The 18,275-nt window shown below is 26.1% G+C and overlaps 2 protein-coding genes and 2 long non-coding RNA genes across 4 annotated transcripts in view; 3 read left to right on the forward strand and 1 right to left on the reverse strand.

Moving 5' to 3' along the window:
- The first annotated feature begins 408 nt into the window (after positions 1-408).
- On the forward strand, positions 409-4,717 carry LOC148934534 (uncharacterized). Its single transcript, XR_016141241.1, has 3 exons — positions 409-615; positions 3,749-3,858; positions 4,197-4,717. It is a non-coding gene; the product is annotated as an uncharacterized LOC148934534 (long non-coding RNA).
- The window catches only part of LOC148934535 (uncharacterized), a 30,166-nt gene continuing 16,503 nt past the window's right edge, over positions 4,613-18,275 (reverse strand). Inside the window, exons 2-4 of the long non-coding RNA XR_016141242.1 lie at positions 9,452-9,714; positions 5,279-5,656; positions 4,613-4,898 (exon numbers count right to left, since the gene is read on the reverse strand). This is a non-coding gene — a long non-coding RNA (uncharacterized LOC148934535). The remainder of the gene's footprint in view (positions 4,899-5,278; positions 5,657-9,451; positions 9,715-18,275) is intronic.
- On the forward strand, positions 7,300-10,889 carry LOC105428557 (odorant receptor 10-like). The gene is made up of 6 exons (XM_089084517.1): positions 7,300-9,049; positions 9,366-9,772; positions 9,945-10,044; positions 10,144-10,245; positions 10,485-10,643; positions 10,776-10,889. Exons 1-6 carry the CDS (start codon positions 8,756-8,758, stop codon positions 10,830-10,832), a joined length of 1,119 nt encoding a protein of 372 aa, XP_088940643.1. The 5' UTR covers positions 7,300-8,755; the 3' UTR covers positions 10,833-10,889.
- On the forward strand, positions 11,951-14,790 carry LOC105428538 (odorant receptor 13a-like). The gene is made up of 6 exons (XM_025218597.2): positions 11,951-12,884; positions 12,970-13,379; positions 13,502-13,601; positions 13,865-13,966; positions 14,032-14,190; positions 14,601-14,790. Exons 1-6 carry the CDS (start codon positions 12,582-12,584, stop codon positions 14,670-14,672), a joined length of 1,146 nt encoding a protein of 381 aa, XP_025074382.2. The 5' UTR covers positions 11,951-12,581; the 3' UTR covers positions 14,673-14,790.

The raw sequence follows: 18,275 nt of genomic DNA on the forward strand, positions 1-18,275 counted from the left end.
ATCTTTTTTAATATATATTTATATTTTCTTAAATAATATTTATTTAATGACATTTACATTAATTGACATTAATGTAAAATTTATTTTTTAATTTATTATATTTTATTATGTATGTTTATCTATTTACTATTTTGCTATTATATTAATATTATTTTGTAAAGAATTATTAATATTAATATCACAATATTATTAATATAATCGTACAGTTAATTTTTCAATCTTTTGAATGTTAAGTAAATAAATATTTATTAAATAATTATAAATATAATTTTTGGAAAAGAAGTCGAGTTTATTCAGCTTTAGGTTTCTAAAAGTATAAATCCGTTACTGTTTGTACTTGTACCTAAAGTGCAAGTAGTCGTTACACGTTCAACGCGGCAGATAAGATAAGCTTACGGGATCGTAATACAAGCGATAAAGACCGACGAACAATGACAATCCGTCAATCGCAGGCGTTATCGTCGTCACAAGCCGGCTAGAACAGATAATGCTACGACGCAAGTAAAAATACGTCATTTCTGTCCGTCATTTGCAGCATTGACAGCGAAAATGTTTCCGCGAGATTTATTACTGATGCCACTACTCATCTGCTACAGCTACGCACAACAAATTAGGGTATGTATGTGTGTCATTTCTAATTTGTCATTCCTAAATATTCTATTTTGTAAGAGATTCGCTGTCGCTCGATCATTTCATTCATCAAGTTCTATGAGTTATATAAGCAACTGTGACATTTGCTTCATAACTTATAATATTTCTAATTATATTCAAATTGCACATCCATTTATACGGTATACAAAAAATAATGTAGAAGAATTTTAATTTACAAAATTTCAAATTCTACTGGAATTAAGTAATTTATTTAGAAGTAATTTATTTAGAATTGTGTTGAATAATTGTCGAGTGGAATTAAAGGAAATTAGCGACACAAAATTGGAGCTTGCAATTATTTCGCCTAGGCGTCAAGGGTGATCAAAACGAAAGTTCACACGTTTTCATCGACTGCATAAGTATTCTCTCTTACGACTGGCGTCGGGTCGTAAAATTCGGCAGCTGGCGTCGCGCTAAGTCGGCGCGATAAGTGCGCGCGTTTGTCGCGCGATTAACCCCTTCACCCGTATCCGATACTACATTTTCGGGTCAAGTAATGATAACGAGCTAAGTTAAACAATAAGCCGTTCCTCGGAAAAGCGACGCTGTCGGCAAAAGTTTTAATGAGGATCGAAAGACAAGTCGCCTGCATCGCTCGATTTCCCATTTGATACGGATAATCTCGATCTACCGCCTCGGTCAGACACGCTGCGAATCTCGAACGTCGGCAATTACATATTAAATAGAAGCGTAAACTAAATAGAAGGAAATAAACAAAGCAATCACATTGCAGAAGTTTAGATTTAAATTGTTTACATTTGACTTATTTTATGCTAATATTAACTTCTCCTGATAATATGTAAATTTTTAATACTTATCTACTTTGTGTTTTTAAAACTTTTGTTCATAAATATAACAAAGGCACGTATCATAAATAAAAATTTGTATTCACATATTTCATCCTTTGTGAATAATTTTCACGCGAGGAGAAAAATGTTGATACAAAATACTTCATACAAGAAAGGAAAGAGAATGTACACTTTGATAAAAACACATTGTAAAAATATTTTTTTCTCTTTCATGTAAAATTATTTCAGAAAAATAAAATATAACAATACCTTTAATTTAATCATATTTAAATTATATAATCTTTTTAATTACATTAAAACGAAACTTCCACTTTTTATGCTACATACTTTGCATATTTATAATATGAAATGATATATTTTCTAATTTATACAAATACTTATGAGAAATAATTATAGTCTACTAGTCTAATTTCATTCCGCCCATATTATCGATTTTCTACGGTAATGATTATTTCTGTCGCGATAATAACTATTTTATAAAAGTAAAACAAACATTGGATAATTTCCGATTAATCGAGCATTTTCTAAAAAAGAGAGAGAAAGAATCGTGTAAATTCCGATAATGCTGTATCCGTAATCTGAAATATACCAATGTTTATTGAACTGCAAACGATAATACCTGTCATATCTTGACAAAATGTAATGGGTTGTGCGTAAAACACATACGGAAAACACATTTCGAGCGCGCATTGATAAAATGACACGTTTTATCTTTAAAAGATAATACCGAGAGTTTACGATTAAAACAACAAGGGATCATGTTAAATCAAATTATAAAAATAAAGAGGTTGCAGTATTATAAAATAGTAAAATATGAACAGTGTATGATTATGTTGCACATGTCTCAAAATTAAATTGCTATATTTTTTTATTTCTACAAATAAAATAAATTAATGTCAATATACATCTCAGCTATTGAAACACAGTTACCGTGTGATTTATATTAAAATTTCGTAATTAAAAGAATCAAAATATTAATCTTCAAGAGAAATAATTACAAGAAAATTAATGACCCAATAAGGATTTGCTTTGAGATGAACTAACCGTTCTCTGGGTAATTCGACGAAAAATGCATTTAATTTCTTAGTGCAAATCTTTGATTCTCGATTCAGTATAGCGGTTACATCTTAACGAGAATCAAGTAACTAACGTAATGAGTACTTTGTACTCTCATCTTTCATCTCGCTTGTAATACGAAAGATAACTTTACCTGTTCTTTTTCTTGAAGGACTTATAGGACAAGCGACCATTTAAACACTCAGTGGAAAGATTTAACTTTCTTGCCTTTAATTAAATCTTCACTGATTTTTCGAAATAGTAGATAAGAAATTTATAACAGATTTTTTTTACAATAATATTTTAGCGGATTTTAACGTCACGTTTAATTAAATTATATACATATTCTTATATTGATCATATAATTATAAAAATTTCCTTATCTTAATCACTTCACTGTTTTATGTTTAGTTGAGCAGAAAATGCATGATGTAACGTTTTTAAAATAAAGACGTGGAAGGAAAATAAAGGAGAGAAGATAAAAGCCGCGCTCAAGAGAATTCGCGCCCAAAACTGGATTATAAAGTTTTGTTGTGTTATCACTACTTAAAGGATTAACGCCTTCTTACGAAACGCTCGTTGGGAATTCTAATCAGTCGCGCTGGTTTACGCGACTGATCGATATGACACCGAATGAAGTAGCAAGCTAATCAACTGCGCGAAATGTTTTTATTTATAATATTTATTAATAATCTTAATGAAAAATTTTTTCTCACTCTAAAACTTCTTGTTCTACAGAATAGATTAAATATTCTTATACTTCTTCACACTTACTGTTATACTTGTTTTAGTATTTAGTATTTTACACTTTTTTATAGACGTCATATATATTATATAGAATATTTTACAGCTCGCAGCTTTCACTTAAATGACAAATTATTTGATTAATTTGGGGATAATTTCTTCTTAGTAAATTAATACATTTGCGATACTTAATCGGCGACACATTTGCGTTTTTTGCGTCAGTTCTCATAACACACAATAAATTGAACAGAAATTTTAATCAGAATTTCAAAGTATTTTTGTAGGAACAATTCACTTTTGATTACAAAAACCATGTTATTATTACGTGTGAACTTTCTATATTTAACACTCTTCTCGTGTATATTATGACAATTTCTTGAGCCGATATTTGCAAAGACATCTATTTCTTTTAATCCTTCAACGTACTTATTTAAATTTATTTGTTATATATTTTGCATATATATATATATATATTTTTTTTATTGTAGGACCTGGAAACTTATCAATCAACGTTAAACGAATCGGAAATCCTATCAATTGTTATGGTTTGCACTATGTTTTCCGTCATAGTTGTCCTTGTTCCTACGGTGTTGTTCTAGTAAATATCTTTTTTATATAAAAATATATGTATTTATATCGCGAAATTTTTTTACTACAAAATTAATATAATCTATATAAAATCTTTATAAAATCAGTTTTGTGTAAAATACTTTTTATACGCATAATGATAATTAAAATAATAAAATTATATAGTTTTAACTTCTTAATCATACTTATTCATACTTCTTAAATATATGTTCCTCCATTTTTTTTATTTTAATCAATAAGATAAACAAATACGTGATATAATTCTAATAAATTTACTTCTTAATATGTGTAATAAAAATATTTTTTGGAATATTGATATTTTATTAATAAATATTTTTGTTTTCACAGCAGGTACTGTTCTAAGGAAGGGATTGAAGCTCATAATGGCTAATCATATTAGTTGAAATATTCGTCGATTGTATGCAAATTAAAACTCAATCATTATGATTACCAACACGAAATTGTGTTACTAAATAAGAATTCGATCAAACCAAGATTTAAAAAAAAAATATAACCAAATTTTTATTTCAAAATTGCCATACGCTGCAGTTAATTCGTAAACGTAATTCAATAAATTTACGTAAATGAACAACAGTTGATACAGACTAATTTGTATTCGATAATTAATTCATCAATCTAGTTTAACTCGTTGTTAGCAACTCTGTGGGCTATACATTAAGCCTTAATTCGATCAAATATGAAACATGACAAAAGTTGTGCTTTTTGTAGACGTAACACATCATTGTATTATACTATTTGAGTACGTGCGTAACATGTATTGCTATTGTCCATCAACTGCGTATATCTATAATATACATATAATATGATTATTGTAATATAAATATTTTATTAAAGACATTTCGTTATAATTATTAACATAATCATTATAGCTAATATTTATATAAGCTATATATATAGATCACATCTTCCTCTTTATAAAATCTTCTTTAATACAAGTTTCATAGTATTTTACATTTCCCATTATTCCTTTATCATACGAGTATTTTAACATTTTCGATCAAAGCTCTAGTATTAAGCAGCTGCATACACCTATAAAAACATGAAATATATTAGTTTTTAAAAATGTTAAAATTTTACTTATAAATTTTTTAGCAAACAAAAATATAATATGGATTATAATATAATGTTTATTAAATATCAAAATACGTAAAGAAAATATTTAAAAAATATAATCTTTTCTTTTTTTTTTTGCAATTTTGCAAAATAAACTTTAAAAAAAAATAATCTTATCTTTGATGATTATATTTTCTAATATAGTAAAAGTCTTTAATGATTTCAATGGCTAATTTTCCTTCCCGGAAAGACTACTGCTAATAATGCTTTTTTTTAATAATTTTTTCAAAAAATCTAATTTTCTCATTATATCAATAAAAATAAATAAAACAAATGTGTTTTGAAACGATCCTTGCCAGAAACGAGCTTATGGCATTCCGAAATATCCACTGGAAATCCAAATTTTCTAGAGATCGATATATCCAATACTTCTTAAATATATATTCCTCCATTTTTTTTTATTTTAATCAATCTAAGATAAACAATAGTCTGCTTGCTTGAATGTTGTTGACATCTGAAAACAATGTATTTCTGAGATTTCGATGACTATCGCGTCAAAATATGAGTAGACTTTGAAACAGTATAGAAAAATAATTTATTATAAAATACGCGGAAATGTACTTATATTATCGTATAAAAATGGTAGTCTTATCGCATTTTTATTCTGTCCACGATCAAATCTAAGTTTTCGACACATCATGTAATATCCATATCTTGCTTACTCATATCCTGTCCTGTAAAGTTAATGTATTCTTGAGACTTTGATTTTCGCAAAATACAAAGGAGCTTTGAAATTGTGAAAATAACGAGCAAAATTTTTTTTGTAAAGTTTAATAAATCTAAAGCATTTCCGAGCGCGCATTTTGCGCACGCTATTTATTTTATATTTTTTTTAATTTCTAATGATTTTTTTCATTAATTTATATATTTATATATTATATATTATATATATATATATTTATATATATTTATATATTTATCCAATTTTATTTATATATATATCAATATAGATTATAATAAGGATAAATTTTGTAAAATTTATCTGAAACAATTTTAGATTTATTCAAAAGAAAAAGAGAAATTTCTGTGCACAATCGTATGCTAAAGTGCATAAATAACTTACAATTAATATTATTGCGCTATTATACTGATAACTTCCTCGATTCAACTATTAAAGTACACGATTTCTATGATAACATTTGCTTATAAAGTTAACATAGTGAGAGAACATATCAGCATCGCTTCAACATTTCGATATATTCAAAATATTTTGATATAGCTGCAGCATAAAAAAATAAAATTTATTTTATATTTAATTGAAAAATATATAATGTTATATATAATGTTAAATAGCGCGTCTAGTGTTTTTAAAATATATCTTAAGTATATCATAAAAGCTTTTCCTTCGCGATGCTGATATATTCTTTCACTGTGCATATATGGCTTTTTTAAAATAGGATAATTTAAAACTTATATTTTCGTTTTGTATATTTTTAAATAGAATAATTTAGTTCTTATATATTCAATTATAACTCATATTTGACAATTATATTTTTTTCTGCAATGTGAGAGTTGTACAATAAAAAAAATTAAAATTCACATAATTATTCGACAAATTCTGCGTACTATAATAAACTGTTAGAGAAGTTATTACGCCGATTGCGCGCGCAAAGCAATTGAAGCAAACAAACCGTTGATTGAATCAACCAAAATACAATCGGTGATAAAGTCTCTTAACGTATCAGTGAATGCCGAAATAGACGCGATTCAAATATTCGCGTTGAAATTGATTTTGAGTCAGAGGCCAAATAAAATTTTTAATTACAACTGCATCCAGTAACATAGTCCGTCTATCAAATAACTGCCTAAATATAGTTTAAAATATAAAAAAATTTTAGTTAAAATTTTTATTTTCTTTTGTTTTTAATTGACAAGTGATTAGAATTTTTAACAAATTCGCATTTCTATATTTTGGATTTCGTTGATACTTTATCAGACCTTGGATGTCATTTTTAAATTGATAACAAATAATACAAACATGACATTTAAAACTTAATATAAATATATATTAATAAAAACAGAAATTTTTACTGCAATATTTAATGCCTTTTATTTAATAAAATTTACAAAAAGAATAAGATAATACAGGCAATGGTAAAACAAAGTTTGCCGATTTGAAAAAAAGATTTAACGTGCTCCGGATATAACGAAATGTCACTCGTAAATTTGTGTCGCCACGATGTGAATGCGAGACAAATATAAAGCCGCATACATAAAGCTCTTCCCTTGGTGGATAATGATATAAAGTTTAATACAATCTCAAACTTTCACGATCTTATGATCAGAAATGCTCGGCGCATCAAGCGCGAATGTGCCACTTGCAGAGTACATTGCAAATTCGAAGCGTTTCTTTAAACAGTCGGATTTTACGGTTCTGCGAAAGAGCTTATTCGAAAATTTCGAGGATACTCGATTTGCGTCGTGAAAATCCATTACATGTTTTGTGTCGTAACTTCGAACGACAGTGCCCGAAATGAAATCACAACGGAATAATGCACGGTAACGGCGCGACGCACTAATTAACGAAACTCATATATAATATAAGCCAAAGTTGCTAAGAGTATTTTGTTACCGAGAAGACAGTACGACGCGTTAAGATTTGTGCTTGCATTAGTGCGAACCGCTGAGTGGCTGAACGCCACCGAGTTGCAAACTCGGGAAGATGTTTTCGAAACTTTTGTCGACATAAGTTGTGAATTATGGATTAGCCGAGGGGAGAGAATCGGAAGCCATGAGAGAAAGTTTTAATATTAGATTATTATAATATAATGATAAACATGTTAAATAGTAAAGAGATATTGCTACACCGACATTTGATTTGTTAGTTTCTGATCATCCGACGGTATAAATCAATAACAAACGTTGTCGGTAAATCTTGTATTACCCGCTGTTGTTAGAAATAATAAAATAATAAAATTTTATATAAAAAAATGCAGATCTTTTAATAATAATAATACCACATTATGTCATTTGTAGCATTTAAAAAATTGTTTATGCATAAATTGTATTATGCATACATATTTTTATTCAATATATTAACTGATGATAAAACTTGGTACCTGGTAATTTACCTGAGAATATTAACCATCAGTTTTTTATAGAAAATAATAAACACTACAATGTTCTATTAAAATCCGCATAAAAAATTATATAGATTAGACATTTTTATATAATTTACAACAACAAGTTTAATCTATGTAAAAATTAATATATAAATCTTTCTTTTTAATACCTTAACTTTCTACTTTTTATCTACAAGAATAAAGTGAATATTGTCGTAAAAGATAAATCTTGTAAAATAAAGAGATAAATAAGAATTTATTTATCAATATCTGAGTCTAAATATTTTAAATGTACGTACATAAATGTATATATTTTGCATTTGCTAGCAATAATATCTTGAAGAAGTCATTTTTACATGCGTATGCTAAAATGCTTTTATCAAGAATTAAGTATTTGTTCAATTCTAATAAAAAGCTAGCATTAATGATTACTGTATAATGTTGTTTTCGTGCTGTTTGTAATCAATGCGACTAATCTTCATTTAAATAAATAAGCCGAAATTGTTTCTTTAGGTAAAACGACTTATTAGGCTCAACTATTTGACGTTAAATATCCTCATAATCATAAATCGCCTTTTTAGTAAACGAGACATCGAATTACAACGTCTAAACTGCTCTCGTTTTCAGTTTTATTAGAAATGTTCTGCTCATCGGAAAGCGTCATATGTATCTTTTGATTTTTGTAAGCAAGTTTGGATTGAAGATTAGATAATGAAACTGCTACATCTGAAAATAAATCGAGTATTCCGCTTTTTACAAATATGTAATATTATAACATGCACATGGCCTGATGATCCTGATGTCAACAAACTCGTGTATATCCTTCAAAAAATCAACTGGATTTTTAGCCTTTCGAACATGATTATTATAGAAGCAACATTAATACGCACTATTTATGATCAGAATGATATAATGACAGTAATGAAAGCTTTATCGGAAGTCGCCTGTGGAATGGAGTTGTTATTTAATATCGTCATATGCACATTAAAAAGGAAGCATATACAGGTACGTAAACAGTATCCTATGAATTTCATTAAATATTATTTTCACAAATATATAGTAGAAATAATATTAATATTTTATTAATAATTTAATAATAGTCATTATAAAAAATATCAACATTTTTATTCTCATTATCCGTTTTCCATTATTCGTTCATTATCCATAAATAACATCTTCATTATCCATAAATACATAATTAAAATTTTTTTCAAATTTTGAATGCTTAATAATATTTTGAATAATATGTTATTTTACGTAGTTCTGTCTTTATGTTTAATACATTTTTCATCTTGTTACTAAACTTATTAATTAAATTTAGCATATCCTGAAGGAGATAAAGGATTTTCTTCGCACCTATAACGACCATGAAAGGATCATTATACAGAAATACATAAATCGTTATACCTTCTTTTCCATATTTGTTATAATCTGCTACGGAGTATCAATAACCGCCTTTTCTTGTATCCCAATGTTTACTTCAAAAAAATTTCCTATTGAAGGATCTTATCCATTTTCCACTGAATCTTTAGTTGTGACATCTATCATCTATACTATCCAAGTCTATGCAATTATGCAAAGTGGACTTTGCGTCAGTGTTGACCTCATGTTTGCCGTATTTTTTTTGTATTCATCAGCCAGATTGGAGATGTTATGTTTGGAAATACAAACTGCAAAAAATAAAAGACAGATTAATTCATGCATCAAGAAACATCAGAAAATAATCCGGTAAGTTGTAAAAAGTCTGAAAATTATCACAGATTATATTTTTGTTTATTTTTTTAACACTTTTTAACATTGCGAAAATTTATTACAACACTGAATTTATTATGACACATAAGTATATTATAATACGTACAATTGAAAAATATTATTTTATTTGTCTTTTATGTCGATATAGGTTTGTTGATAAAACAAAAGATGTTGTACAATTTAGCCTTTTTAAAACGAACTTTTTGATGGCAGTAATGTCTATTTGCGGTACTTTTCCAATTATTCATGTATGCATCCCATTAAAATTTATTTTTATATTGTTTGTGTTTAGCAACATTTATTTAATATAAAATTAACTATATTAATAATTTTATTACTAAATATAGAAACAATCGTTGGAAGTATCATCGCAATTTCTTTGTTTGGTATTAGCTGGATATCAAAGATTATACATTACTGCTTGGCCAGCCAACGATTTAATGGAAAATGTAATTAATAATTTAAACATTTCTATCTTTTACATTTTTTACTAAATTTATAATAAATTATAAATAATATGATTAATGTATTTTATAAAAATATAAAAAATGTTGAACTCTATATATATATATATATATATATATATATATATTATGAACTCTATTATATATATATATATATATATAATTAATATATTTTAATTAATATGTTGTTAAAATAATAATATATTTTAATAATATTGTTACAGAGTGAACGAGTTGCAATAGAAATATATAATATGTCATGGCTTGGAAAATCACAATACATCATTAAAGATATGTGTTTTATTATGCAAAGAAGTCAAAAACCACTTCTAATCAGTATGGGAATGTTTTTACCAACTTTGACTCTTAAATATTATGCTAAGGTATACTTTATGTTAAAAGATAACATATTTTTTATTCTTAAGTACAGATATAACAAATATTTAAAATAATAAAATATAATATAATGAGAAGTAAAATAAATGTAATAAGAATTATGTTTTATGCTTTTACAGTATTTTATGACAACATTGTCTTATTTCGCAACAATAAGAGCGATAATTGGTGATTAAAATTATGAAAATAAAAAATTATAAAATATTTTATACATTTATATAATTAATAATTTAAATATAAAATTAGACAAAATTTTAATTACTTAATAATTATTTTAAATTAAATAATACGTATTTTTAAATGCAGCAATTGATATATTTAATTTTAATCTTTTTAATTTTAAGAGAAATTTTTTAATCTTTATATTATCATCTCAAACATATCTTGAATAATATTAAAATAAAAATATCATAAATAAAAAAATCTTTAAAACGAAATATAAAAGAGTAAATGTATCTATTAGTTTATAATAATAAATATTATAATAATAAATATTATTATATTTCATAAATATTACGTATGATCTTATAATATATTATGTATATATGTAATATTGTGTGTGTGTATATGTGCGTGCGTGCGTGCGTGCGTGCGTGTGTGTGTGTGTGTGTGTGTGTGTGTGTGTGTGTGTGTGTGTGTGTGTGTGTGTGTGTATCATATATATCGAAATATATTATTTCATTATTTATTTTTTTTATAATTTGTTCTGTTCTCATATTGCCAATTGTAATTTCTAATTTGATAATATAATGTTAAGAAAGATATTTTCAAAAAATGTTATTTCAGAAACTTAAAATTTATTTTTGTTCAATTATTGCCAATCATCACTATGCAATGTGACCGGTAGTTCGTTTTAATATACAAACATTTTCAATTAAGAATCTTAAATCTACTAACATCTTAACAATTTACGAGCAAATTTACAAATAATTTAAATGTATTAAAAATATCGCACTTACGTTTACACTTTTTCTATTTATAGTAACATTCCATTTACTAATAGTCTTCTATTTGTAGTTACTTTTTTAGTGCCTTTTGCTATAATACAAATACGTCACTTTATACAAACTTTAGATAAATTTTAAAATGATGTATCAAAATTTTGTACAACTTATTGTTCTATTCAATTGTATATGTAAAAAAATTTTCACTATATCTATTTTATAATTTATACAATTACAACAAAAATATTTAATTAAGAAGAAATAAAAAAAGTAAAAATTAGTTTAATTAAGGAATTGAGATTGACAGTTAAAGATAGAGTAAATTCTCTGTTTAGAAAGAAATTTTTCGAATAAGTTTCTAAAGTAGACTGTTCGCGAACAAAAGAAAATTTTTTTTATTTTTTTACTTATTTCTGCGATATCTTAGTTTATGTTAGAAGATTCATCAATGTTTCAATGGTATCGGAAACAGCTGTTACGTAATATCGCAATTCCCGTTTGAAGTTCTGCATATCCGATAAATTATGAACGTTTTCTGCCACCTAATGTTAGTCTACAGAGAGAATATAGAGGAAAATTTTACATTACACAGCTATCTCTTCAATTTCTTTTGACATTTCATATTTCAATAAAAATAGCAAAAAGTCATATATCAATTTGCTACAATACTTGCATATTTTTCCTCTTTGCACCAAAGATAGCTGATGCAACATGCATCGACTTCGGTTTTCCGCATTTTTCATCTAGCGCATATTTTATAAGAATGCCATTAAGATGGCGTGTATCTTGCGCCAAAGAAAAATTTACAAGACAGTGTATAGCTTCTTAAATTATACCTAGCAATATTGTAATTCATCTGTCATTTCATCGCAAGTTCTTGAATTGTCGTTTGTTGATTCTCGACAATACGAGAAATGATTACTATCAAGCAATAGTATTTGTGATACATAATATTTGTACACATAACCAACGATTATACCAATGATTATCATGCAAGAAAAAATAACATTAAAGAAGGCAATTGCCGTCGTAAAATTGAGTTTATTTGTCATATGGTTTTGGCCGCTACCGCAAAACACTAATAAACGTAAAATACTGTGCATGAAACTGTATCAACATATCTGTATAATACTGACTATAGCCGTATTAGCGTCGATGATGTATGCGCTTGTGCAAAATCTAGATGATCTTGATCTTCTCATAAAATCGGCATTGGGCTTGTTCCCTTGCAGTCACGTTATCGGCAACATTCTATGTCATTTAATTATTTATCAACGTTTACAAGTAATTAATATAAATATTGCTTTTAAAAAAATAGACCGCCGTTCCTTTTATCTATTATTAGTTGAAATAATTTAATTGATTGTAGTATGTCACTTTCGAAATGGAGAATTTTTACGCAGTGATCAAGCCTCATGAAAAAGCAATTATTCAGCGGGAGTATGTTGATAAATACGCAAAGTTTTATGGCTTCTGCATAAGTTTATTCTACATGAGTCTTTTTGGCCTCTTTGTGGGGCCTATCGTGCTAGATGAGCCACTTCCAGCACCTGCTGATTTTCCATTTGACGCGTCTCATCAACCACTAAGGGCTATCACGTATATTCATCAAATCGTGGTTGGCCTGTATATAGCTGCCCATTTGTGTGTAAATGCTTTTATGGCGCTTTTGCTCTGGTTAGCATCAGCAAGATTCAAATTGTTGATTGAAGAATTACGAACAATCACAAATATGTACGATTTCTCAAAATGCATCGAAAAGCATCAACAATTACTTGAGTATGACATCTTTTTAAAACTCTTAAAAAAATATTGAAAAATTGTATTGCGTATATTTAATTAGTCAGAATAAATATATAAGACATATATATAGTTTTTGAAATCATGAAATATAATTTTAGATATGCAGCAGAAGTAGCTCTTACAGTTCGACCTTTTGCATTGGTAACTGTATTTTTCAGTACTGTATCATTAATAGTATTCGGTCTTATTTTTATTACAGTAAGTATAACTTCACAGCTTTACTAGCAAACTATACGATTAAGATTATAATTACATACTTGTAGTAATATTATTAAACTTAATGATGAAAAAAACATAAAATGTGATATTACGTCTAACAAAAAAATATAAAATATTCTGATTAATTTCATTAATTTTTAATATATAGATCTAATAAACGCATTGATATCTTTTTATTAGATTATTTTCATTATCAAAATTTTTTTTAATGATAATGTTCTATACCATATTTGTTTAAATAGAAAGTGTCGTTATCTTTGAAGATTCAGTGTGTCTTTTTAGCAACAAGTGCATTATTGGAAGTATTTATGTATTCATGGCCAGCGGAACATTTGATTCACATAGTAAGTCACATAGTATCACATTTACACATAATTTATATTTCATTATTTTTAAATGTTTTTTTTAGAGTACCAATGTCGCACAAGCAGCTTTTGAAATGGATTGGTACGATGATTCAGAATACTTTCAAAAAAACATACAGATGATTATATTGAGAAGCCAAAAACCAATACTTGTTGTATTACCATGCGGTTTGCCCTCTTTATCTTTACGTTATTATGCATCGGTAAGATAGTGATTTCGATTATTATTAAAATTTCTTAGCACTACACATTTTGTTTTGTAGTTCTATTTTCTTATTTAAAATTAGAATTTAAGAAAATGAATTTCTTTTTTATTTTTTAAAACAAAAAAATATCAATACAAAAATAAAAAAATAGAATGATTTGTATTACAAAATTTTCAATTTAACAAAATATAGCAATAATTCAGTTGAATCAATATTTAATTATTGTAAGTATTGCATAATAAAATTAAAATAAATCTACGTTTTAAACATACATTAAGTAACAAAGAAATATCAACTTCCAAAAATGTTTTGCAATTACATATCTATTATGATTAAGTGAAATTTTTATTTACATATGCAATAACTTGTTATAAAAATATATATTTATAATATGATAAATGTTCTAGTATCTGTCAACTATATTCTCCTACTTCACTACAATGCGAATAATGTTTGAAGAAACAGATTCTGGAATATAAGTAAAGCAACAAATTATTAAGAAGTTCTGCACCTACTATTATACAATATTAAATTATTTTCAATTAAACTAATTTAATTTATATCTTAATCAGATTTTACCATAAAATGTTTCAATATAGTAAAATATATAATGTACATAATATTAAAAAAATAAACATAAATCTTAATAAATAATTACCGTAAAGAATTTAAAATAATATAATATAAGATAATGAAAAATATAAGATTATGTGATTCTTTTTATCTAAAAGAAATATTTTTTTCAAGTATAGAAACTTGGAATTTGACAAATTATAATTATCGATAGTTTCTTTCGTATACGTATATTATACATACAATAAGTTAATTGCATATTTCGTGCGATTATTAATGACAAATAGAACATATAACTGTATATACTCAAAAATACAACAATTTAACATATAATAAAAATTATCTTAATGTATCTTGCATAATATTTTTTTACAATTATTTTATTACAATTTACGAAAAATTAAAATTCATAAACCTTTCTTTGATCCTTGAAGTATTTTGCTTTGAAGTATTTTGTCTGGGAGACTTAATCATGTATTGTAGATACTTTCATCCACTAGGGCAGTAAGTATAAAGCTATATAGTCTCCTTTTCTTTCCTGCTCCCTTTACCCATTTGAGATTATGAGTATGTAAAGAAAGATATAATAATAGCTGTGTTGTTAAGATATAGTCATTCTTATTTCTAGAAATACAATAATAATATTTCTTTCTTCCTTTTCTTTTTTTCTATATAAAATATCTAGATAAAAAGAATCTTTACATAAATATCTTTCAAAAAAAAATTCTAAATTATTAACAATATTTTTCTGATTACAATTGAAGTTTTTCATATTTATCAATTTAATAATGAAAAATGTCTATACACAAATTCAAATCAAAATCATATGGGTTTTCTGTATCAATGAATTTTTTTTTTTTACTTTAGCCATTAGCAAACAATTAAGATGCAGTCATTGAGAAAGTCTTTGATAAAATATTTTGTGTAAATTATTTGTAAATTATATTTTATGTAAATATTTTACATAAATTATTTTAAAATAGCAAAATAAACATTTTGCTATTAAATATATCCATTATATTTATCAAAATTTACAACAAAAATTTGTTTATTTTATTTCTTTTTTATTTAATTTTTATACATACATTACAACTAATTCTTATACGCATACAGAGAGAAAGAAAGAACCGCGTTCCATCGTAGTTCTGCGTGAACTTCCGTGACGCAAACTTCGAGCGAGCCACTGATGCATGATTTTAATTTATTTATTATTCTATATACATATTTCTTTAACTTTTATTACAAATGTTTTAAAAAATATATATATTAAATTTAAACGTATATTGCTATTCTCCCTTTTTATTTTCTTTCATAATAATTTTATCAATATATACCTCTTCGAAAACAGAAATTTACAGAAAGATACATAATACATTTGTTATAGTTATTATTTTATATGCATGTTTCTGTAACTTTTATTGCAGATGTTTCAAAACACATTATTGTATGATTGAATCTAAACACATAGTGTCGTATAAACATATAGTGTGTTCTTCTCTCACATTATCTTTCATAATAATTTTATATATATATATATATATATATATATATATATATATATATACCTCTTCTAAGACAGAAGTTAACAAGAATATACATAATACATTCGTAATAATCTCTCCTCTCTTCCTTCGCTATATTCGTTTATCGCATATTCTTCAACCTTTCATTACGTATAATGATTCATGATTCAAAGTTTCCGAAAATATCATTTCTATAAGTTGCAATACGCGTACGTAGTACAATGGAAAATGTAAAATTAGAAAAAGTGCTTTCTATTCTAAAATTAAGTACTAATGCCAATTTGAAGTTGACCGTTACCAAGAGACGCAACAAGATTTAAGATAATCTGGTCAAGACTGCATCATTATATGTGCACTGGTTTTATCATAATCCTAATGTCACCGTTAACATATACCATAATAATGATCTTAACGCCACATTGATGAATTATTGAACTATCTTGTTGTTTACATGCTATGCGTAATATTATCTTTTTCAGAATTAATCATCATCATATACAAGTATTTATCGATATATTTGATCACTAAAAGTTTTCTAAATTAATTTTACACATATAAAGTTAACTTCTCTATAATGTGTGTGTGTGTGTGTGTGTGTGTGTGTGTGTGTGTGTGTGTTAGTATGTACGTGTGAGTATGTGTATGTGTGCGTATATATATGTCTGTATATAATAATTTACAGAACGTTACTTTTAAAATAAGCAATTTTTGCGCTCTAATGAAACCGAACGAAGAAGTCATAATTCAACGATTAATAAATGTATCGTATTTTATAGCATATCTTTGACTATTTTCTATTTGACTGGTATAACGGGTGTCGCTATCGTGCCTACTATAAAACATCAAACATTTCCATCATCAGCTGAATATCCATTTGATGCATATAAAGAGCCTCTAAAAACTATTGTCTACATGGATCAATGTATAATTGAAATGATAGTAACTGTACAAATCTATATGAATATCTATGTTGCTTTTTTGCTTTGGTTTTTATCGGCAAGATTTGAAATATTGACTGAAGAACTGCGAGCTATCACTAATATTTATGACTTGATGAAATGCATTAAAAAGCAAGAATTATTTAAGTGTGTCGCATTCAAATACATATAATTTATACTTTTACTTTACTTTTACAAATAATCAAGCTGAAAAGATTTAAGTGATAGAAATTTTGAAGATATAATGTATTTATTCAGATACTCTCAGAAATTATTAATGTTGGACATTATTTTGTATTAACAAGTATATGTTGTGGCACAATTACTACAATAATAGTCGGTATTTCGTTTCTTTGCGTAAGATATGTAATATTTTAAATCAATTTCTTCCCATAGAATTTTTCCTAAACTCTTATATTCATCGAAGTTACTAAATATTATACTTGTAAGTTAAGATTTTGAAAATTTTGAAAATCTGCAATATATTATATATTATCAAATAAATATATTTATAATTTATTTATATAATAAAAACGAAGAGAGAGAAAAGTGTTTATGTGAAACTCAAAATATTTTATTTTAATATTAGATATATTAATATTAAAATAAAAATTCCATTATGATTATTAATTTTTTTTAAATAAGATCACTCTTCGACAATAAGAACCCAATATATTATCATGGTTTTAACGTGTTTAGTGGAAGTATTTATGTATGTATTTGGCCTGCAGAGCATTTAATTTTTATCGTAAGTCATTCGTTATTATAATTTATTATAACTTATTATAATGCAAATAATAAATATTTATTATTATCCCTAGAGCAATGATGGCACAAGCAGCTTTTGATGTATACATGTATAATCAATCAGTTGAACTGTGGAAATCTTTGCACATTATTATGAGAAGTCAAAAACCGATAATGCTTGGAATACTTTGTGTTACGCCATCAATATCTTTTACTTATTTTACATCGGTAAGATAAAAATTCCAAACAATTTGAAAAAAAAGCTGTTAAACAATTTGAAAAAAATTGCTGTTAAATTATT

This window comes from Pogonomyrmex barbatus, unplaced genomic scaffold, assembly GCF_055798465.1.
Source record: "Pogonomyrmex barbatus isolate J1 unplaced genomic scaffold, ASM5579846v1 scaffold9, whole genome shotgun sequence".
In the NCBI taxonomy this organism is placed as follows: Eukaryota; Metazoa; Arthropoda; class Insecta; order Hymenoptera; family Formicidae; genus Pogonomyrmex; species Pogonomyrmex barbatus.

Coding starts and splice junctions, on each gene's coding strand:
- LOC105428538 (XM_025218597.2), top strand. CDS start 12,582: ATGATTATCATGCAAGAAAAAATAACATTAAAGAAGGCAATTGCCGTC. Junction 13,602..13,864: donor TCGGTCTTATTTTTATTACA/GTAAGTATAACT, acceptor TTGTTTAAATAG/AAAGTGTCGTTATCTTTGAA. Junction 14,191..14,600: donor CTTTACGTTATTATGCATCG/GTAAGATAGTGA, acceptor TAAATGTTCTAG/TATCTGTCAACTATATTCTC.
- LOC105428557 (XM_089084517.1), top strand. CDS start 8,756: ATGAAACTGCTACATCTGAAAATAAATCGAGTATTCCGCTTTTTACAA. Junction 9,773..9,944: donor AAACATCAGAAAATAATCCG/GTAAGTTGTAAA, acceptor ATGTCGATATAG/GTTTGTTGATAAAACAAAAG. Junction 10,246..10,484: donor CCAACGATTTAATGGAAAAT/GTAATTAATAAT, acceptor ATATTGTTACAG/AGTGAACGAGTTGCAATAGA.